Source organism: Eumetopias jubatus, unplaced genomic scaffold (assembly GCF_037043125.1).
Source record: "Eumetopias jubatus isolate StellerSeaLion01/CBP00866 unplaced genomic scaffold, mEumJub1_p1.0 scaffold_15, whole genome shotgun sequence".
Lineage (NCBI taxonomy): Eukaryota > Metazoa > Chordata > Mammalia > Carnivora > Otariidae > Eumetopias > Eumetopias jubatus.
In genome coordinates this window covers 74103654-74126644 of record NW_028274821.1, presented here as the reverse complement: position 1 = coordinate 74126644, position 22991 = coordinate 74103654, and the positions used below count along the sequence as shown (strand labels likewise).

Here is a 22991-nt window from a genome sequence, read left to right as displayed (position 1 = left end):
TACATGATCCCACTTATATGAGAAATCTAAAATAGTCTATCTCATAAGCAGCAAAGAGTGAAATGGTGATAGCCAGGGGATGGGGGAGGGGAAAACTGGGAGGTATTAGTCGAAGAGTACAAAGCTACAATTACGCAAGGTGAATTAAATTCTAGAGAACTAGGGGCGCCTGGGTGGCTCAGTCAGTTATGCATCCAACTCTTGATTTTGGCTCAGGTCATGATCTCAGGGTCCTGAGATCGAGTCCCACGATAGGCTCCATGCTCAGCACAGAGTCTGCCTGTCCTTCCCCCTCTGCTCCTCTCCCACCCCACCCTGCCCACACGCGCTCTCTCTCATAAATAAAATCTTAAAAAAAAAAAATAAAGTACAGCATAGTTGCCTACAATTAACAATACTGTATAGTATACTTAAAAATTTGCTAAGAGGGTAGATCTTATGTTAAGTGTTCTTACCATGAATAATAATAGTAATAATAATATAGAGGGTGGGAGGAAACTTGGAGGTAACGGATATGTTTATGGCACAGACTGTGGTGATGGTTTCACAGGTGTATACTTAACGCCAAACTCACCAAGTTGTATACATTTAATATGTCCAGCTTTTTGTAGGCCAATCATACCTCTATAAAGTGATTTTTTAAAGAATATATAAATAATTCTCTGTATGTGTGTGTGTATGTAATCTCAATAATAAGGAAAACAGTGCAGTAAAAATAGGCACAAGATTTGAAGATACTCCACAAAAGATATATAGATGGCCAGTTAGCATGGGAAAAGAGGCTCAACATTACTAGTAATCAGGTAAAAACAAATTAGAACCACAGTGAGGTACCCTACACATTCACTAGAACGGATCTGAGGAACCGGCTGACAATACTAACTCTTGGCAGAGAAACGGAGCTACTGGACTCCGCTATCAGATCTCTACCCAACAGAAACGAAAACAGGCCAACCAAAGACCGCACAGCAGCTTTATTTGTGTCTTGTGTCCACTCCATCTAAGTTATATAATTTACTGGCACAGAATTATTCACAGTATTCCTTTATAATCCTTTTTTATTTCTGTCAGTTCAGTAGTAACATCTACTCTTTCATTTCTGATTATAGTAATTTGAATCTTCTCTTTTTCTTGGTCAATCCAGCTCAAGGTCTGTGTTTTTTTTTTTTTTAAGACTTTATTTATTTATTTGACAGAGAGAGACACAGCGAGAGAGGGAACACAAGCAGGGGGAGTGGGAGAGGGAGAAGCAGGCTTCCCACTGAGCAGGGAGCCTGATGCGGGGCTCGATCCCAGGACCCTGGGATCATGACTTGAGCCGAAGGTAGTTGCTTAACGACTGAGCCACCCAGGCGCCCCCAAGGTCTGTCAGTTGTGTTGATTTTTCCCCAAAGAACCAAGACTTTGGTTCCATTAGTTTTCTTTATTGTTTTTCTATCCTCTAGTCATTCCATCTATTTCCACTCTAATCTTTGTTATTTCCTTCCTCTGCTTACTTTAGGTTTAGTTTGTGCTTCTTTTTCCAGTGTAGCAGCTTAATTTTTAAGAGCCCCAAACTAGAAACAACCTACGTGCCCACCGATAGATGAATAAGCTGTGGCGTGTTCATCCACCGGCGCACTAACCAGTAATAAAAAAAGAACAAGCTACAGATAGAACAGCATCATGAAGATCATTATGTGAAAGACACAAAAGGCTATGTATTTTATGCTTCCAATTACACAAAATTCTAGAAAATGCAAACTAATATAGTGACAGGGAGCAGATTAGTGGTCACCTAGGGTCAAGAGTGGAGGAAGGGATAAACTATAGACGGGCAGAAGGAAACCTGTGTAGGTGATGTTTTGTATCTTGACCGTGACCGTGGCCTCACAGATGCCTGTAACTGTCAAATCTAGTGAACCACACACTTAAATGACAGTTATCTTATATAAATTACACCCCAGAAGTTGATTTTCAACTTAACCTTTTTTTTTTTTTAAGACTTTATTCACTTATTTGAGAGAGAGAGAGAGAGAAAGAGAGAGCACGAGCTCTCTGGGGAGGGGAGAAGCAGGCTCCCTGCAGAGCAGGGAGCCCGATGTGGGGCTCGATCCCAGGACCCTGGGATCATGACCTGAGCGGAAGGCAGACGCTTAATTGACTGAGCCACCCAGGCGTGCCTAAAAATGCCTTAACCTTCTTAAATGTTTTTAAAGTAAAAAGAAGGCAATGGAGCAACCTTTAAAAATGTCTTAAGGGGAAAAACTCAGCCAAATTACCAATCAGAAAAGAATAATGTCTATCACTTAGGTGTTGGTATATAATATACACCATCCAGGTTTTCTTTTTCAGCTCAAGTTACTCACAGACATAATGCAGCATACTGAAAAATAAATCCGAATAAAGCCTTGTTCAAGAAAGAAGACATTCGTTTAATGGAAAGCTGATGTCACTGTGAGGTTCAGTGCAATTAAGAAAAGAATTAATAAAATAAAAGAGGCATTAATTTTAAAAAAGGATTGGTCACAGTCAAGAACTCAAATTCAGGGTAATTTCAATAAAACCTAGGAGGGGAAGTAAAAGGAAGCCCAAAGTCTTGCCTTGTTCTAGAGAAAATTACAGTTACTAATTAAGTCTTGCCTATGGTAGAAAAATATAATTGTAAACATTAGTCAAACAGAAACAGGAAATAGAACTTGGATGAAAAGAAAACTGAACAAAGCATACTTGATTGATCCAATGAAAGTCAGGAAATGGAGAAAAGGGAGAAAAAAAAGGATAAACAGAAAATAGTAAATCTAAAATCCGATATAAAACATTAGCAAACTAAATCCCAAACCAAGTAGAATTTACCCTAAGTATAAATGTAACTATGGTTCAGTATTAAGAATCAACTAATTATATTAATTAATGCAGAAAAATCAAATGATCATTTCCATAAACGCTGAGAAGGCATTTTATTAAATCCAAATTCCATTCCCGATTTTTTCTAAACAGTAAGCTATGGATTTAAAAATTTTCTTGATAAGAAACCAACAGCAAACATTATATCTAGTGAGGAAATAATACATACCCTTCAACAAGTAACAACATAAGCATGCCCTCACTATTTAAGAATATCCATTGGTCCTGACCAATGCAATAAAATGAAAAAAAAAATCTTTTTTGAAAGGAAGCATTGACCTGCTAAATACATTAACCCCTTGTTTTTTCCCTAAGTAGACAATGAACAGAAAAATAATCTGAAATATGTGTTAGGAATTGAGTAAGGTGGCTAGATGCAAGATAAAGTTACAAAAATCAATAGCTTTCCTCCATACTGGCAATCAGCTATAGGATAATAGCAATATTTTGATTTTAGACCTTTTATCTTTTCATCTTGGGGTAGGGGAAGAGAAACAGAAACCTGAAAAGCCCTGAAGCACATCAGACTGTCGCAAGAGGATTTGGCTACAAGCACCTAGAATGGTGCCAGGCACTAGATAAATATTTAATGAATAAGTGAATAGAATATGAACTTCCTGATTAAGTCTGGTTCCTCTCATCTATTTCCTCTGGGAGGGAATTCTGTTTTCTTACCAGCTGAAATAACCCTTTCTTCTCAAGGTATATAGCTCACATATCAAAAAGATTCCTCTTTTGCTTCAGGCTGAATGAGCCAAGAGTAATTCACTTAGGTCAAACAAAATGAAAATCAAATAAAAAGATGAAATGAAAATGTCTGCCATAATCAGCTCATGGTAATAATTGGATCAAGGGTGATGTAAATATAACACAATTGTGAATATGTATTGTGGATTATTTATTTGTTAAAGGTTTCTATGATTTGGCCTTGAAGTCATAGAAAATAATCCTAGAGAGGACTCCAAGATTTTCTTTACCACAATTTATTTTCTACTCTTCTGAAGAACTGGGTCAGTTTTCTCTTCCTTTTTTCTGTTGTTTTATAAAAATCCTTCACCATACAACCTTGCTGTTCTAGAAACTAGCATTTTTCCTCTCTTTCATCTTTTACTTTCTGGATATTTATACCACAAGGTGCACCTATCCTTACTGTCAGTGTCTATCAAAAACAGGCAAAGAATATTCTCTGTAGTCATCTAAAACATGTTGCCCATCTCAGTTATAAAAATCAGCTATGAGAATAACTTCTGAGGCCTACTGTGCCTAATCTCACTAAGTTACCAGAACAACCATATGAGGTTGGTGCTATTATTATTCCCATTTATTGACAGGATAACAGAGGTTCAGGGCAGGTAAGCTGACTTGCCAGCAGTGACTGCTAGGACTCCCATGACCGACTTCAAAGGCTCCATTCTTTTCTACTCGGCTGCACTTGCTATGAACCTACATTCATCTCTCCAATGTAAATTCTAAATTTCTTTACATAGCGTACCTCCTTGCTTTGGAAGCAGAGGTAGCAAATAAACTTTACTCACTCAGCTCCTGGTAACACTGTTTCTCAGGATTAACAGATCCTCTTTACCCATTTACTGCAAACTCATAAACCTATAAATAGATGCTTCCTTGATTCCTGTATAAATCAACAGCAAGACCTTCCTGTCAGCCTCATCATAATTTAACCACAAAGAAAATTTAAAACGGACAGTATTGTGTTTGTGTTTGTTTTAAATTAAGTAACAAACACACCAAGGTCAAAACCTGAAAACATATTCATATATATGATACCAAAACTGATGTTTGTAAAATGTAAACATTGCTTCTACAATTTATGATCTTGAAACACCCTAATATGTCTTTAATAAATGTGGCCCGGGGTGCCTGGGTGGCTCAGTCGGTTAAGCGTCTGCCTTCAGCTCAGGTCATGATCCCAGGGTCCTGGGATCGAGCCCTATGTCAGGCTCCCTGCTCAGTGGGGAGCCGGCTTCTCACTCTCCCTCTGCCTGCCACGCTCTCTGTCAAATAAATAAATAAAATCTTTAAAAATAAATAAATAAATAAATGTGGCCCTTTCCACCCCCACTCAGCACTGGACGTGGCAAAGTCCAAGAGATTAAGAGTGATTTACGAAAAACAAAACACACAACAACAACAACAAGAACAAAAAACAGTGGCTACCTTGTTCTTCAGAAGCAGCTGAAAGTGGAGATGTGGCCATTTTGCTCAAACCATGGCACTTGAGACATGCTTAGAAATCTGCAGATATGCATGTTAGACCCAAATTTGGCTCTCATTCTATCTAAAAGTCTACACAGTCCAGTCTATCATACTATAGCAGATACTTTCTAGGTTGCTCAAAAAGTTCCACAGGTACCTAAAATAATGTGTCAAGCCTCCCCAAGAGAATTGGTTACACCAAGAGAATAAAGTCAACTCAATAGCATCATCCTACCAAGAGGTGTCAGTCTCATCACTAACATAACCACCTCCCAGTCCCACTTTTTCCATTTCCGCTTGTTAGGAAGTTGGCTACCTCTCTAAGAAGCTACAGTGAAGCCCAGGTAACCCATTCACCAGGATAAAGACTGTGATCAGGGAAAGAGCTAACGTCACTAGACTGAAAACACCCCCTCCTCTTTCACCAAGACAGGCAACGTCCAGGACAGCCCGTTTGCCAGGAAGGACAGAGGCAGGGGCATGAAATGGGAGTCCTGGAAGTCTGGACAACCAGTGAAACAACAGTTGACTTGGACCAGGAAAGAAAAGACTTGCTTAAGCCAGTGAAAAAAAGATAATTCAAAAAACTGATGGAAAAATGGTAAAGATCACTCTAAGCCAATATTCACCTGTATTTGATCAGAACAGATTAAAAACTACCAGAAGAGGGCCTGGGTGGCTCAGTCGTTAGGCGGCTGCCTTCGGCTCAAGTCATGGTCCCAGGGTCCTGGGATCAAGCCCCACATCGGGCTCCCTGCTCGGCAGGAAGCCTGCTTCTCCCTCTCCCACTCCCCCTGCTTGTGTTCCCTCTCCCGCTGTGTCTCTCTCTGTCAAATAAATAAATAAAATCTTTAAAAATAAATACATAAAAATTAAAAATTAAAAAATAAATAAAAACTACCAGAGAGCATCTCTTTTATCCCCTCAGTTAACAGCTTAGCCTTCTCCCTTTCAGGTTATGAGCAGTTATGATTCAGTTTTCAAGCAGGGACAACATTCACGTCTACTCAACAGAAGTATGAGTGAGAGCCTCTTTTTTTATGTTTCTTTGAAATACGATCAGGGTTAGTCAGGGGCTGGTTAGTCAAATCTTTCCTTTTTAATCAGTATCAACTATTATTGACCAAATTAGGAAGGGAGTAGAAGGGTTCTTTCCAGTTTGGTCAAAAAACCTCCAGGGGCGGAAGACTACACTCTCAAAGGGTCAGAAAATGACCCTTCTGCGAGGTAAAGTTGCATGCTTCCAAGGCTAGTGTACACATTTCCACCTACGCTCTTAAAAACACAAAAATGATAGACTGCACACAGTTCGTACGTACCTTTTCTTTTTTTTTTTTACTTAAAATATCCTGCCATTGTTGCATATCAGTGTATATAAGGCTGCCCATTCCCTTATGCTGTTAGAAATAATACTGCATCAAATAACTCTTAAATACACATCATTTAGCACATGTCCGTTTATTGAGCCAACAAATATCTGAGTACCTACCCCACCCTAGGCTTTGTTCATGCCCCAAAATTACAGCAATAAGCAAATCAGATAGAGTCCCTGCTCTCGAGGAGCTTATAGCATAGTGTAGGAGATATACACGTGTGATGGCAAACTCCCACTGGGTGAATCCGAGAATTCTTCTAAGGCAATTGAACTCAACCTTGGCTGCACATCAGAACTATCTACAAAAACCTTTTTTAAAAACACCAGTCTCTGGGCCATCCTAGATTCATTCGATCCAAATTTCTTGAGGTGGGGCCCAGGCATCGGTATCATCTAGGAATTCCTCCGATGCTGTGACTGCTTAGTCAAGCCTGATAATCTTGTTCGAAGACGGGGCTTCTCAATTTTTAATGTGCATGCAAATAATTTAGGGATAATGTCAAAATGCAGATTCTGATTCAGTAGGTCCGGAATTCAGCCCAAGATTCTGCATTCCCAGTGAGCTCCCAGGGAATGTCAATGCCACTGGTCCATGGAACACACTCTGAGTAGCAAGGTTCCACAGCCATAATAGGAGGCAGCTGGAAACACAAACACAGAAAAGGTGGGCAAGCAAAAACTCCCATGACATTCCAGGCAGCTCGTGAGTGAAATCATCTGGCAGGGGTAGAACTAACTCCCTAGGAGAGGACCAGAGTGGTAAACTGGTACCTGAACGAACACTGAAGGCATGAGCTTGCACCATCACTATGTAAGCAATGGGAGGTCGCTGCAGGTCTCCAGAGATGGGATGTTTGCAGGAAGGGGAACTTTGGCTACAGTGGTCAGAAAAGAGTAGACTGAGTGAAAGCAGGGAAACGAGATAGATAATCAGACACCTTCATTAGGATGCTGACGAGGACAACAGAAATGAGAAGAGAGTAAACAGAGATATTGCAGGCAGGAATGAGATACTTAAGAGGAGAGGCCAAGAAAGGTATGATTTTAAATACTCTCACCACAGAGTGATTTTAAGGGTGCTAAAAACAAGTATCAGAGAAATGTTTGGGAAGACGCATTTGAAGCTAGGCCCTGAAGGTCTGGGAATCCTACACCTTGGGGCAGTCGTGAGGTCCATCCAGAGATGGTGTGTAAGTAACTAGCAAAGGGGAGGGACCACGGCTGGGCGGGCCCCCAGTTAGAGCCGGAAGGAAAAAGAGGCGGATCCCGAGAGGCAGGGGTGGACCAGGGGTGGACCGGGGTGGACCAGGGGTGGACCAAGGGAGGACCAAGAGAGAACAGAACCCATTCTTTCAGCACGTATTTATTAAGCCTCTGCTATGTGCCAGGCACTGGGCTAGAGAAATACAGCAGTGAACAGAATGAGACCCTGAGGAAAAAAAAAAAAAAGAGAGTGAAGAAAATTGAGGGGAGGCCGGTTAACATCATGAGTCACAGTAAATGGGCACCGGACCAAGCGGTCTGGGAAACTTGGGTCCTAGGCTCAGTTCTACCAGGAGCTAGCTGGGTGACCCGCGTCTGACAAATCGCTCCTCTCGCAGGGCCACGGTTTCAAGTGAAAAAAAGAGGGTCTTGGGGTGGATACCCTTCCAGGTCTCTGCAGCTCTAAAGGCCTGGGCGCCACAGCATGAAAAGAGCCGTCGCAGGTCTCTGCAGTGATGAGTGGTAGGGGCAGGCCTGGACCATGGACCTTGACGCCAAGGCAGATGGAGGCAGTGCACAAAGACCGCTCATGCGAGGAGCCTGGCGGGCATGGGGAGAGCGAGTGGGCAGCAGTCGGCAAGCCTTAGGAAACTTCCCTGACAAGGGAGACTGGTATGGTGAGGACAAAGGCTGAAAAAAGTGAGAAAGTGAACCGAGAGAAGAGACATGAGCTAAGACACAGGAGAGGCTGGTTTCATTCCCCCTCTGCATGCAGATGTGCTTTGTAGCTGAAACACAAGGTACTACGGTGACTCAGGTGCACAAGTGCTCAGAAATCGGGGAGGGGGCTTGGGGAAGGAAGCCAATTCAACAGCAGTGGTGGTGGTGAAGAAGAGTAGGCTCTCAAGTCGGACAGACCCAAGTTCAAATCCCAGCCCCACTCTCCTCTAGCTCTGTGACTTGGGACAAGTTACTCCTCCCAGAGCCTACGTCTCCCCAGCTGTCAAAGGGGAACAAGACAGTAACTACACCATAGGGGAATGCACGGAGATGATCCAGCAAGGCTCCCAACCAGTTAGCACTCTGTAAATGTTAGCAGTGATTATAAGCACCCCCTGCCAATATCTCTGAGCGAAGGCAAGGATAACTGGGGGAGCATATATGCTGAGCACCCTCTGTGGGGGAGAGACCAGAACAAAGGGGAAAGAAAGTAGAAGCAATGGTTAGGGAAATGAAAAGCGGTCCGAAGCACACATTAAGCATGAAAAGCTGGGCATGAGGGGAGATTACATTAAGTTCTTCTAGAAACAGGAAACGCTAGAATGTTGACAGGGGATGGAGTAGCAAGTGCCATGGTCAGCCCAGACTGGAGAAGCAAGCCCCAGGAAGCTGGACTCATTAGAACCACACCCAAGGAATCCAACAGTCCTGATCCAGAACACCAAGATGGATAAGAGGTGATTTTAACAGGACCTGGCAACCAGTACCTCTAAAGGATATACTCAGGGCCAGCTCCGTGGGCGTGCAATCTGCACACACACAGGATTCTGTGCTCAGAAGGGTTCCACACTGGGTTGAATGCTCTGCTGTCACCATCTTGAAATTCTCAATAAAATCTTAACAAGGGGACAAGCATTTCAATTTTGCACTGGGTCCCACAAATTACACAGCCAATCTTGGATACACTGCAAAAGAACGTTCACTGGATTAACATATGCATAATAAAATCTAAGGGCTGAAAGACAGTAAAGAATTTCCCATTATTATCAAACCAGAAAACAATTACTCAAATTCTCACTGAAATCCCAATGTGGACCATTAGTATCAAGGACAAAACCCGTAATAGGTAACCCAATGCCTCCTTCAAACATGCTTTACTCTAGAATTTGTTTAACTCAAAAGAAATCACTCTGAATTACCCTCATGGCATTCTGTGTAACCCCTACCACCATCTTCAATTGCAATCCTTCACTGGCACCTCCTCTGTCTCCTTTCCTGGGTCTTGACTGCCTAAAAGTAAGGTCTTCTTGTGCATCTATGTATCCTCAAGGTATGACACACAATAGGCCCATATAAAGCTTTGAGAAAAATGAAGAAAAGTCCAAGTGCCTTTCACAACTGCTGATGCAAGTCATGAAATAAACATTTGCTTGACCGGACAGCGCAGAGATAGGCTGCTAAATTGCATTTTTTGCAGCATAAATGCTGATGTCAGCAGGAGGACAACAAGTTCCTTAGAACACACCTCTGCCCTCATTAAGTAGCCCTAAAGAAGGCCTAGGCTTCCATTTTTGCAGTAAAACAGCTATTCTACAAGCATGTCTATTCTAATTACAGACCTGTTCCAGGCTAATGTCATTTCCAGAATTTAGATATCTTGATTCTCAAGGAACATGCCTTACACAGCCCATACTACAGAGGAGTCACTCAAACATTTGTAGAATTCATCTTAGCACTTCACTATTAATATGATTTATTTATTTTAGTAAGAAATTAGCTTTAAAAGTAGATACATCCTTGCTGCTCAGCGGGAAGCCTGCTTCTCTCTCTCCCACTCCCCCTGCTTGTGTTCCCTCTCTTGCTGTGTCTCTGTCAAATACAAAAAAAAAAAAAAATAGATACATCCTCAATGCGGAAAGGACAGTCTTTTCAACAAATGGTGTGCTAGGAAAACTAGAAATCCACATGCAAAAGAATGAAGTGGGACCCTCGTCTTACACCATATACAAAAATTAACTCAAAATGGATTACAGACCCAAACCTAAGACCCCAGACTATAAAACTTCTAGAAGAAACATAGAAGAAAATTTTCATGACACTGGACTTAGCAATTATTTCTTGGATATGTCACTAAAAAACAGGCAACAAAAGCAAAAATAGACAAATGGCACTACAGCAAACTAAAAAATTGCACAAAAGACACAAAGGCAACCTAGGGACTGAGACAGAATATCTACAAATTGTATTATCTGATCGGGGTTAAATATAAAAATAAAATATAAAAATAACTCCTACAACTCAGCAACAAAAAAATCAAATAATCTAGGGGCACTTGGGTGGCTCAGTCAGTTGGGCGTCTGTCTTTGGCTCAGGTCATGATCCTGGAGTCCAGGGATGGAGCCCCACATCGGGCTCTCTGCTTGGCGGGGAGTCTGTTTCTCCCTCTGCCCCTCCCCCCGCTTGTGTTCTCTCTCGCTTGCTCACTCTGTCTCTAATAAATAAACAAAATCTTTTTAAAAAATCAAATAATCTGATATACAAATGAGCAAAGGATTTGAATGGACAATTCTCCAAAGACGATATACAAATGGCCAGAAAGTGTTATGAAAAGACACCTAACAGTATCAATCATCCGAGAAATACAAATCAAACTTCACATCCATTAGGATGGCCATTTTCCTCAAAAGAATAGAAAATATCAGGCGCCTGGGTGGCTCAGTTGGTGAAGTGTCCAACTCTTGATTTCGGCTTAGGTCATGATCTCAGGGTTGTGAGATCGAGCCCCGCCTTGGGCTCTGCGCTGGGCATGGAGCCTGCTTAAGATTCTCTCTCCCTCTGCCTCCCCCCCCCCACTTTCCCTCTCTAAAAAAGATTAAATTAAAATTAAAAAATAAAAAGCTTTAAAAAGAAAGAACAGAAAATATCAAGTGTTGGTGAGACTGTGGAGAAATTAGAACCCTTGTGTACATTTGGTGGGATTATAAAATGGTACATCCACTATGGAAAACAGTATGAAAGTACCCCAAAAACTAAAAACAGAATTACCATATAATCCAGCAATCCCACTTCTGGGTTTACATTAAAAAAAAAAATGAAAACAGGATCACAAAGAGGTATTTGTACACCCATGTCCACTGCAGCATTATTTACAATAACCAAGAGATAGAAGCGAACATCCACCAGAAGATAAATGGGTAAAGAAAATGTCACCTATCCATACAATGGACTATTACTCAGTCTTTAAAAAGAAAATCCTGTCTCATGCTACAACATGGATGAGAAAAATTGAGATATAAATCACATACCATAAAATCCACTTTTAAAAAAACATATAGTGTGGTGGTTTTGGTATATTCACAAGGTTGTGCAACTGTCACCTGTTTCTTTCTTCTTTTTTTTTATGATTTTATTTTTGTTTCACAGAGAGAGAGGGAACACAAGCAGGGGGAGTGGGAGAGGGGGAAGCAGGCTTCCTGCTGAGCAGGGAGCCTGATGCAGGGCTCGATCCCAGGACCCTGGGATCATGACCTGAGCCGAAGGCAGCTGCTTAACCAACTGAGCCACCCAGGCGTCCCTAAAATAAGTAAATTTTTTAAAATGTTTTTTATTTATTTATTCATGAGAGTCAGAGAGAGAGAGAGCGGCAGAGGCAGAGGGAGAAGCAGGCTCCCCGCCGAGCAGGGAGCCCAATGCAGGACTCCATCCCAGGACCCTGGGATCATGACCTGAGCCGAAGGCAGACGCTTAACCATCTGAGCCACCCAGGAGCCTCTTAAGTAAATAAATTTTTAAAAAATAAAGTAAAAAATTAAAAGTCTTAGAAAATCTATAGTTTAATTTTTGACCTGTTTCTCCCGAAATTTGTTTTATTCTTGCCATGATGATTCGGCCAGTCACTAAAACCTGTGACTCAAGAGTCTCCCCCATAAGTAATCTCTTAGTGTTTGCCTAGCGCACGCACCTCAAAGCTGCTCTGGAACCCTGCAGCTGGAAGCAGGGCTGACTTACTCTTGCAGACTCCCCGCCCCCAGCCACGGCTGAAGCTCTGGGCCCAGCTGATTGGTCTCGGGCTGGGTATACGACCCAAGCCATGTCTCCCTGAGATTCTTCCCTGTGTAAGAGACTTGACTCCCTCTCTGGAGACACAGCTGTAAAATAGGAGGAATGGGAGCTGCCAGTTGCCCCACCCCCCTCCCTCTTGGAGAAAACTGCTCTGGAGCATGAAACTGACCCTTGGGAACATTCAGACCCCTGCTTCCAGCTCATTCCTGTGGTTAAAGCGAGCCTGTCCATAGGTTCACCTTTTTTGCGTAAGTTACTGAAAGCCTGATCTCTATCATTTGCAAACAAAACTCCTGAGCAATACGCTCCCTGAAATCAGTGAGTCAAAACTCCACCAAAACTGCCTCCCCGAACCTTCTGCTCCCAACAGTCTTCTCCCCAGACTCCAGGCCTCTTGACTCCACCCTATCCCAGCTAGGGGCTCAGTCACAGGGACCTAACAAGTATGGCCCTGCACCTTCCCTGCTTAAAATACAAACTGGCCTCCCAGTCCCCTGGGATAAAGCCCTCACCGTCCGCCAATACAGACCTCCATCTGCCCACCCCCTCCCTCTCCAGCTGCACAACTCAGCCACCCTCTCCTGGCCCATTCCTGCAACTAGACATTGATTGCCCAGCTTTGGCACATGCTGTTTCTCTGCTCCGGGTACTTTTCCTTGCTCTGCCCGCTTGTAAAACATCTACTTCTCCATTCTCCACCTCAAACATCATCTCCTTTGGAAAAGCCACCGTTCTCCTAAGCACGCTCACTCCCTACTTCCAACCCTGTACCTTACCTTCACAATAACTGTAGTGGAGACGGCCGGCGCCCCACCCACGTCCCCTTGCCCTGACCAGTCCAGGGCCCACCGGCCTGACTTCCAACCACCAGCACGTGCATTTCTTGGCCTGACTGCTTCTCCTACTTTGCCCACCCACGGGGCAGACTTGAAAGTTTTTGGGGATTCAATGCCCGAACACGCCAACCAATGACTGATAAAGGTTGCTGTTTGAAGACCCTGGCGGCCTCATCCCAGGTGTGGACAACCGAGGTGTGTGTTCTGTACAGGCTCCGAGGGGTGTCGACTGGTTTGGTAACTTACCTTTTCCTGGTGCCTTCCCTTCCCTGTCTCACTTTCCTTCACCTCTCCAATAAACTACTAGCGGTTAAATTCTTTCTCAGGGTCAGCTTCTAAGGCGATACAAACACCCAGCATTTTCACAGTATTTACTATATTCCAGACACTATTCCAAACACGCATTCCACCTTCAGAACACCCCCACAAAAATAACCCAAAATTTAGATAAGGGGACACCGAGGCATTACATGGGTAAGAAACTTGCCCAAGGCCTCAGAGCCAGTAAATATATGTAACATTTTTCACATTCTCTTGTAACCATCTCTTCTCCACTAGACCAAGAACCTCTTGAGGGAGGTTCCTTTTTATCTTAACCTTTCTCAATGTCCTCAGCATCAAGCAGAGCCAGGTATACAAGCACATGCTTGAGACATGAAGGTTTTTTAAAGAGCCTGCACTCTGCTCCCCAAACACGTTGCGTGTTTTTCTTGCCTCTGTGCCTTTACTCAAACAGGAGTCCTGAAACACCTCTCCTCAGATCCGTCTTGCCCTGGTCCCACACACCCTCACGCCAGCCACACACACAGAGAACAGCATCCTGACTACTGCTCTGGCAGCCAAGATGAGGGAATCTGGGGGGTGAGTGGACGCGAGACCACACACCCAATTACTCATACACGAATTAGTGCACCTTTGCCAGGCTGTTTTGTATTTTAACACAAAACATCTGTCTTCTTCCCTGTAACCTTTACTAATACTCAAGTCTCCCCTATCCTAAATGTCTTCGCTCAACCCTGTTTTTTCCCCAAGCCACCACACTTCTTATAACCCAAGTGCTACAACCCCTGCCTTCCATGTGATTGTCAACGCCCGCATCTTCCGCAGCCATCTTTAGCTGGATCTTTTGGGGTTACATGTCTATATGCTAAGGAAGAGCTTCCCGGAAGCAGCATCTGGGCTAAGCCTTGAACTCTGAGTAGGCTTCCAAAGGTGGGGCTCAGACCACCTCTGTCCTGACTCCTGACCTCAAACTGCACCCTAATCATCTTTACACTTCGTGTTCACACTCGCTTCCCAATCTGTACGCGCCCTCTCTCTGAGGGCGCCAGTCATCCCCACTCTACCAAAATGAGTCATCTTTACGTTTTCTAATCTTTCTTCTTGCAGGCCACAACTCCAACCGAAACCAGGCCAACGTTTTCCTACCACCTCTCTTGCTGCCAGCCCCACCCCGCCCCAAGCACTGACCACACCGTCCTCTGCCCAGAAACCCTCTAGGGTTGACTCCTGCCTGAAGAATAAAAGCTAACCTCCACATCACCGCATTCAAAGCAGTCTTGGGTCTGCTCACTAATCCCCACCTCCAGACCCTCAAAACCCATCCCAACACATGACGCGACTCAATCCAATTCCAGTGGGCACAGGTCCTTCCCATCTCAGGAGCTTTGCTCAGGCTACTCCCTCAGCCTGTGATGCTTTCCCCCACCTCGTACCCGAAAGGCTCCTCAAACTTCAAGGACCCAGTGAAGACACCACCTCGGCCGCCTTAGCTGATTTGCAGACATACACCCCGACAGTGGGGCTGACCGATAGGAACTAAGCACCCCTTCTCAATATTCCCAAAGTAAAATTCAATTTTTACTTCACATTTTAACATCAATGTATCTATCAGTCAATATATATATTTTTTTTAAAGTGGCAAGTGGCAAACCCAACTGAAAAGAGTGTCAATAAAAGGGAATTCGTGACCTCCTGTAACCAAGAAGCAGTGCTGGCTTCGGGCATCACTGGCACAGGGGGGTCCAGGATTCGGTGACCCTCAGGCCTGCCCCTCTTTCTCTCCTAGCTCTCCTCTCTGGCCTATTCTTAAGCAGCCCCTCTCCACATCGCAGCAAACAGAGGTTCATAATCTAACAGAAAGAGATACTCTTTCCCCCAGCATCCATCTGAGCAAATGTAAGAAAGACAGCTTGGCTCTCCTAGAGTCCCATGTCCACCAAGGAAGACATTTTGGCCAACAGAAGATATTGATGAAAGACCAGAAGACAGGATGAGAAGAGAAGCTAGGGTGCTTCTCCCCCTGCCCTGAGCCTTTTGTTCTGGTTCAGAGAGCGTCCCTGGCAGCAGCTGCTTCCTCTCCAGACCTCCCTTCCTCTGTGGACCCCACACTTGGGGAGCTGCCCTGCCATGGTTCTAGTTCCCACAGAAGCTCCTGGATGTTAACATCACCTCGTCCCGTTGACCCTCTGGCCCTGAGGGTAACAGCAGTTTCTTGCTGTCACTACTCTCTTAATCTCGCCATCTCCTGCTTGACTTCTCACGTCTTCCGTTGCCTATGTAACCAGCTCCCTGCATCACAGCCTTTCAGTATGAAATACCTACAGAGGTTTTTCACCCTGACGGGACCACAACTGCTACAGACACAGACAAAGAACAGGCAGAAGTGTGAGGGACGATATGGAGAGTAAAACCCCTAGGAATAACCACCGTCACCACCTCACATTTACTAAAGGCTCACTACATATCAGGCACGACTCCAAGTACGAACTCCCCAGATCCTCACATCAACCTTGTGCTAGAGATGCTCCTCTCATCCCCTCTTCACAGATGAGGAAACTGAGGCTCAGAGAGGTTAAATCATTTGCTGTCACAAAGCCTGTAGGTAGGCAGAGCTGGGATTCAAACAGACAGCCAGGCTGTGGAGTGCCAAGGAGAAAGTGTTTCCAGAAGGAGGGAACTCAACAGCATCAAGTGCTAGGTGGAAGAAGAAGTCAGGATAGACGAGGATGGTGAAGGGGCTACTGGATTTTGCAAGAAGGAAGTCACGAGTAAAGTCAGAAACCAGACAGCAGTGGGCTGAGGAGTTAGCAAGTAAGACAAGCAGGGCAGCCATTCCTTCAAAACGTTTGGCTGTGAAGAGGAGTCAGTCACAATATAGATCATGAGATGGGGAAGAAGAAAGCCTCACAGCAGAGTTTTCTTTACCTCTGGTTTGTTTTACAAGCGAGGGGGACCTGAGCATGTTTAAATATTGATGGAATGAGCCAGGCGAGAGGGAGTGTGAAGACTCAGGAATGAATGAGGGTGATGAACAGAGCAAGGTCTCTGATAGGCCAGACAGGGCGGCCTAGAATCTCTTCCATGGCAACTGGGGGCAACCAAGAAATGATGGCTACGGATTCAGATCATTTCGTAGTCTGGAAAAAGGAAGTTCTTTTATGGTGGCTTCTGTCTTATCAGCAGAACTGGAGAGCGGAGTAGAGGGACGGAAGGTGTGAGGAACAGAGAGAAGCTTCCGATCAGCCATGGCACACAACGGGAGCGTATGTGGAAAGAGAGGAGCGCCCAGCACCACTGAGGCCCCAGCTGGGGTTGGTACCCATGAACTGACCCTGGCAGCGATTCTCAAGGTGTGTTCGCACCCTAGGTGTAGGCAAAAGACCTGAACCCATGGAATGATCCAGGCTGGGTGTAAAGAAGGAGAGCAAGGGAATGGAGGACAGGAAGTGGCAGGAGGAGCTGATGAGATGAGCCACGCAGCACTGAAGGAGGGAGGTGAACAGGTGCAGTCAGTACTTGCTGACTGGGAGGAGGGGAAGGCAAGAGAAGATGCTATCTCAAGGCATTATCTCAAAGCCCAACTATTGTGGGTATTAGAATGCAAGGGTGTGGCCGGGGGAGGGCAGCTGGACTGAAAAAGAGGTCAAGGTGTGTGGAGATAAAGTTAAGAAGCCGATAGCTTTGAAGGTCTGAACAGAGTCCCTTGAGGGGAGGGCATGACTGGAGAAGACCATGAATTGATGTCTAGAGATTTTTTTTTTCCCAAAGATGTTATTTATTTATTTGACAGAGAGAGGGGGTGGGGGGAGGGAGAAGCAGGCTCCCCGCTGAGCAGGGAGCCCGATGTGGGGCTCGATCCCATGGACCCCGGGATCATGACCTGAGCCGAAGGCAGACGCATAACCGACTGAGCCACCCAGGCGCCCCGAGGGCTAGAGGTTTTAATGAATGAGAGGCAGGGGAGGTAGAAATGACAGGGAACGAAAAGGCCGCGGCCATCCTGTAAGACGGACTTTTGTTTCCGCTTGTCTCCCATTCATTCCTGCCTCCTTCTATGAGCAGCCTCCTGAATCTGCTTTGGAAACCACCTCCATCCTCCCCAGCCACTCAGGGAGCTTCTAAGATACTAACAATATTCTCTTAAACTGCCAGGTAGGAGGAACATGAGTATTTATTGTTCTTTAAACTGCAAAGATACATTTTATTCTTTAAACATTTTATATACTTTATATGTACATTTCACAATTCAAACACACAGACCTACAAAAAATTTCCTTTCTTCACGCTCCAAAGATAAGGACCTGGTACAGGTCTGGGAAATCAGAGTCTACAAAGCTTGGTTTCGGTGCCTGACCCAATTTAGGCTCATGAGACACCAGCCCAGGGCTTTGGCTGGAGCTATCGGGAAAGAGACTCTTTCTGCTGAAATTGTGAGGCTTATTTGTAGAACATATCCCTTGGCTAGCTTGAGGATAAAACTAACACCAAAGAAAGCAGAGCCAAGAGATGGGAGGGTGACAGATTTCCGATATCATTTGAACACCTAGTTCCAGCCGCTCCTGAAGCCGAATTACCTGGGGCTTTTCAAAAACATTAAGCCAGTAGATTTTTTTTTCTTTGCCAGTTTGCATTTAGTTTATGTCCTTTTAACTAAAAGGAAACGAATTTCAGCACAATAGGCAAATCAAGGGTTCTCAATTCAACAGCCTGTGTGACCCTTTCCAACACACAAGTCAAATCACGCCCTCCTTCTGTTCAAGACTGTGCAGAGGCACTCAAAGCAAAGGCCAACATTCTCAGGGTGGCCTATGAGGCCCTACACCATCTGGACCCTCTCCTCTCTGCTGTCGGCCACCAACTCTCCATTGTCCACTCTGCCCCAGTCATAAAGGCCTCCGGGCTATTCCATAACACACCGGGCAGACGCCTGCAAGCCTCCGCTTTGGCTGTTCCTTCCACCTGGACCCTCCTCCAGACCTCCACTCGCTAACTCCCTCCCTCACCTGCTCCACGTTTCTACTCAAATCTCCAGTTCTCAGGAAGGTCTATCCAAATCCTCCTCCCACAGCCAGTGATCCTGAGCCCCCTCCCCAACCTACTTCTTCTCCCTTCCATAGCATTTATTACAGAACACAGGACGTACTCAGTGAGAAGTACCCAATGAGGGCAGGGGTCTTCAACCGGCTGACTCATCTCAAGTTCCTGGAAGAGTGCCTGTCTCGTGATAGGCCCTCAAATATGTGACTGAACCCATACAACGACCTGGGCCTCCAGAGAGAAGAGCTTGGTTTATAAAGGGCAGTGGGGAGAAAGGACCCCCCCCCCATTTCCTGATCCTGATATAAGTGGAATAAACAAGGAAAAGACATCTTTGGAAGAAGCAGCCACCAAAGAGGGCAGGAAGTAGGCGGAAGAATTCAGTGAAGAGGCTGCGGATGTGGGAAGGGGTGTTAACCACAGTTGGGGCCTGAGTGGGCTTGGTGTCTGAGTGTTGGGAGGCGCACAGAAGTTGGAGACTGAGTCAGGGGAGAAGCAGCCCAGAGTGGTTTGCAGATGAAAGTAAAAAAAGAGTCAGGCCAAGTGGTTTATTTACCTTCTAGGTGGAGATGATGAAGTGACAGAAGGCCTGGTGAGTTCATCGGGCATGAAAAGAATTAGTCCTAGCAACCCTTGGAAGACAGGAAGGATTATCCCATAACTCCAAGGTCTGAATGATTTTAGAAGTTAGTGGATGAAAAAGCCATCATATTTGATTGTTTCCTTCTCCAGCAAGCATGCCAGACGCCACTCAGAAGTGTGTGCTGGACCGAGACACGAGGCTTCCCCGTTCTTGGCAACATCCTGGGCCCGCAGAAAGCAATTCCCCTCTGCGTAATACAACAACCCTGTGTCATGAGCAGCCTGTCCAACCCGCATTCTCCAAGCTCAGAACTGACTCTGAACCAGGCATCCACGGTCACAACTCCATTGTCCAAAAAGGCGAGAAAACCGGTTTCTTTTCAAAGACAGATCACAGCACTCGGCTTTCCTACCTGTCCTCCAACGACCCCCGTGCTGCATGGGCAAGAGAAAGAGGCTTCCTTCCACTGGTCCTGACTCACCTTGGTTGAATGCTAGTCTCTCTCTACAGAAATTTCTCCACAGTCGCTACAACACACGTGCATGCCAAGATTCAAGGAAAATGTTACTTCCAGTTAGAGAAAGAAATTACATTATTTAACCTCTAAGGAAAAGTGGCTTACTATAAATCAGGCCCTTGGGAGTGATGTCATTTTGATGCTTCTTACAACTGTAAGGAGACTTATTAAATATGCAATAATTAATAATAACGGCTTCAAGATGGTCTTTCTCACAGAACTGTCCCCGTAAAGGAAGCCCGCAGTATCTAGACTTGGGCCGGACTTCCCGCCCACCAACAAGATCTCAGTGGTACAGGGCGTTTGTCTTCCCTGTACTTACTAGTAAAATGCCCATATTTCTGAGACAGGTATCCTCCAAGAGTGGATCATTAAGCAAATGTTTTTTTGGATTTTTTTAAGATTTTATTTATTTATTTGACAGAGAGAGACACAGCGAGAGAGGGAACACAAGCAGCGGGAGAGGGAGAAGCGGGCCTCCCACTGAGCAGGGAGCCCGACGCGGGGCTGGATCCCTGGACCCTGGGATCGTGACCTGAGCTGAAGGCAGATGCCTGACGACTGATCCACCCAGGCGCCCCAAATTAAGCAAATGTTTAAACCAGTGGGGGCACCTGGCTGGCTCAGTCAGAAGAACATGTGACTCTTCATCTCAGCATCATGAGTTCAAGCCCCACACTGGGTGTAGCGATTACTAAAAACAATAACAACAGTAATAATAATAATAGTAATAATAAATAGAAAATTTATAAAAAATAAATAAAATAGCCATCAGTGGCAGCCAGCATTCAAAACAGCTCCAATATTTATACCTCCTGGTATTTATACCCTCTTCCCACTTTGTACTAGCATTGGTCTGTGTGACAAATAGAATATGGCAGAATGATGTCACCTCCAAGATTAGATTATACAAGAGTGTAGCTTGAGTCCTGGGATCTCTTGCTCTCTTAGACCACTTGTTTTGGGGGAAGAAAAGCTGCCGCGTCAAGCAGCCCTACGACGAGGAACTAAGGCCTGTCAACAGCCGAGTGAGCAAATCCTCCCCCAACCCAGCCTTCAGATGACCAAAGCCCTGGTCAACGCCTTGACTGCTACCTCAAAAGAGACCTGAGGTCAGAACCACCCAGCTAAGCTGCTCCTAGGTGACACTGTTGACCCCCACACACTGTTTTCAGATGCTAAGTTTTGGAGTAATTTGTTACACAGCAATAGATAATTAATTCACTATCCTGAGAAGGAAATCAGAAGGTTTAACTTGGGTCCCTGTCCTACATGCATGTAGGAACAATACCTCGGTCTAGAAGAAAGCAACAAATTATTCATTCAGTCACTCAACAATTGCTTATTGAATGTCAAATATGCACAAGGTATTTCCAAGCAACATAACCCTTCATAACGTTTATTATCTATAAAATAAAGAGAAATAATCACAAACAGCCCCCCCCCAACCCACACACGCCTCAAACTGCTCAATCCATTGGTTTCATTAGCTTTTTAAGTCTTTTTGCTCCTCATGCTCTACTCCCCACTCCTGGCTTTCATAAACTCTTTTAAAAAGGTACATCAAGTTCCCCTCCATAGCTATTTTGAGTGCTCGGTGCACTAATACTCATTTTTATTGTACCACATGCTCTCCCATCTATGGGGGAAAGAATTAGGTCCTCTGATCCCATTTAATATTGGGACTGGGAGGAATTCATTGAGTATTTTACCGGGAGGAGGGAATCCTGATCACAAGTGTTAAGAGCAATTCTAATTTCTGCAATTAAGTGAGTAGGTGGCCACGGCAGCGCTGACAGAATCACAGCTCAAGCTCTGGTCCCAGCTGAAATGGAGGGGTAGGGGGATGCCGCCCCTTACCCTTCGCTGGACTCTGCTCTCTCAAAGCAACACCAGGATTATGCTGCTCTAAGAAAATCAGGAGCCTCCTTCTGCACAAAGAAGGTCAAAGGGCGAGCTTCCTTTCCATCAACCACAAAACGGGCCTCTGCCGAAGCTAACCAGTGTGGAGGGCCGTCAGAGGTGAACCTATACCCCGGAGAGAAAACCACAGCGAGACTCTCCCCTCGCCGCCGGGGTCAGAGTCAGGTGACCCGGCAGGCACACAGCAAACCTAAACAAAGATCACTCCCCACATGACAGAGCGTGGGGAAAATGACTCTGGCAGTAAGACCAAGGCTGCCAGTCCTACCACGGAAAACCATTAACTTGCTCCTTTGCAGTCCCAGGGAAGTGGGGGAGCTACAAGTTACCCGGCAGCTCAGCCTTCGGGGATGCACCTGGAGGAACTTGGGACCCCATCCCAGGACACACGCGCCGAGCACCGCACACCCGCCACCGGCCCCGACACGCGGGCAGGACCCCTCCCCACCAGCTGTCACTGGCGCCCGCCCCCCTCCGGCCGCTCTCCCCGCGGCTACGACCCCGCGGGGGCGGCAGGGACCGACGCTTTTTCGGAAGGCTCTGGGGCCCAGGGCACGCCCGCCCCCGGGCAGGGGCGCCAGGGTGGGCGCGGCCCGGCGCCCGTTGGGAGCTCCGGGTCCACCATCCCCGAAATGCGCCTCCCGGTCCCCAAGCCCCGTGCGCCCCACCTTGTCGCCGAAGCTGCGGGCCATCAGCAGGTCCGGGCTGGGCGTGCTGTCGCCGCCCACGGCCTCCTCGCTGCTGGAGCCGGCCAGCGGGTGCGGCATGTCGAGCAGGGAGTGGGGCCCGGTGGACGGCAGGCCCTTGGGGGGCCCGCCCGACATGGCGCGCACGGCTCGGGACGCGCCGCCGCCGCCGCTTCCTCCTGCGCCCGCCGCGGCTGGCTACCCCAGCGCCCGCGCCCAGGCCCGGCTCGGCCGCGGTCGGTCGGAGGCCCTGCACCAGCCGGGCTGGGAGCCGCCGCCGCCGCCCGCCGGCTCGTCTCTGGCCGCGCGGGGCCGGGCCGGGCTGCGGCTGGGCTGGGCTGGGCTGGGCTGCTCGGCACCGCGCGCCCCCGCTCCGCGCCCGAGCCCGCCGCGGTTCGCTCGCACCTTGGCCGGGGGCGCCCAGCCCGCTCCGCCACACCGCCCAGCCCGCTCGCGGCCCCGCCCCCGCGGCGCCTCGGCCGGCCCTGGAGGGGAAAGGAGGCGGGAGCGGAGGGGAGGAGGCCGGAGGAGGGAAGGGAGGGGGACGAGGAGGCGCGCCCGAAGCCCCGCCCCTGCCCGCCGCCCGCCGCCAGCCGCCCGCTGCCCCGCAGGAAGTGCGCCCTGAGCCCTCGGCCGCTGTCCTCCGCGTGGCCAACCTCGCCTCCGA

At 46.5% G+C, this 22991-nt stretch overlaps 1 protein-coding gene across 2 annotated transcripts in view; it reads right to left on the bottom strand.

Annotated features, from left to right (window-relative positions):
• The window catches only part of SNX30 (sorting nexin family member 30), a 107491-nt gene extending 84992 nt beyond the window's left edge, over positions 1-22499 (bottom strand). For both annotated transcript variants that reach the window (XR_003610061.2, XM_028107783.2), the window contains exon 1: positions 22307-22499. Coding sequence is in view for 1 of the 2 variants with exons in the window: in XM_028107783.2 (XP_027963584.1) it covers positions 22307-22462 (156 nt within the window). In the remaining variant the exon portion in view is untranslated. The remainder of the gene's footprint in view (positions 1-22306) is intronic.
• Positions 22500-22991: the final 492 nt, after the last annotated feature.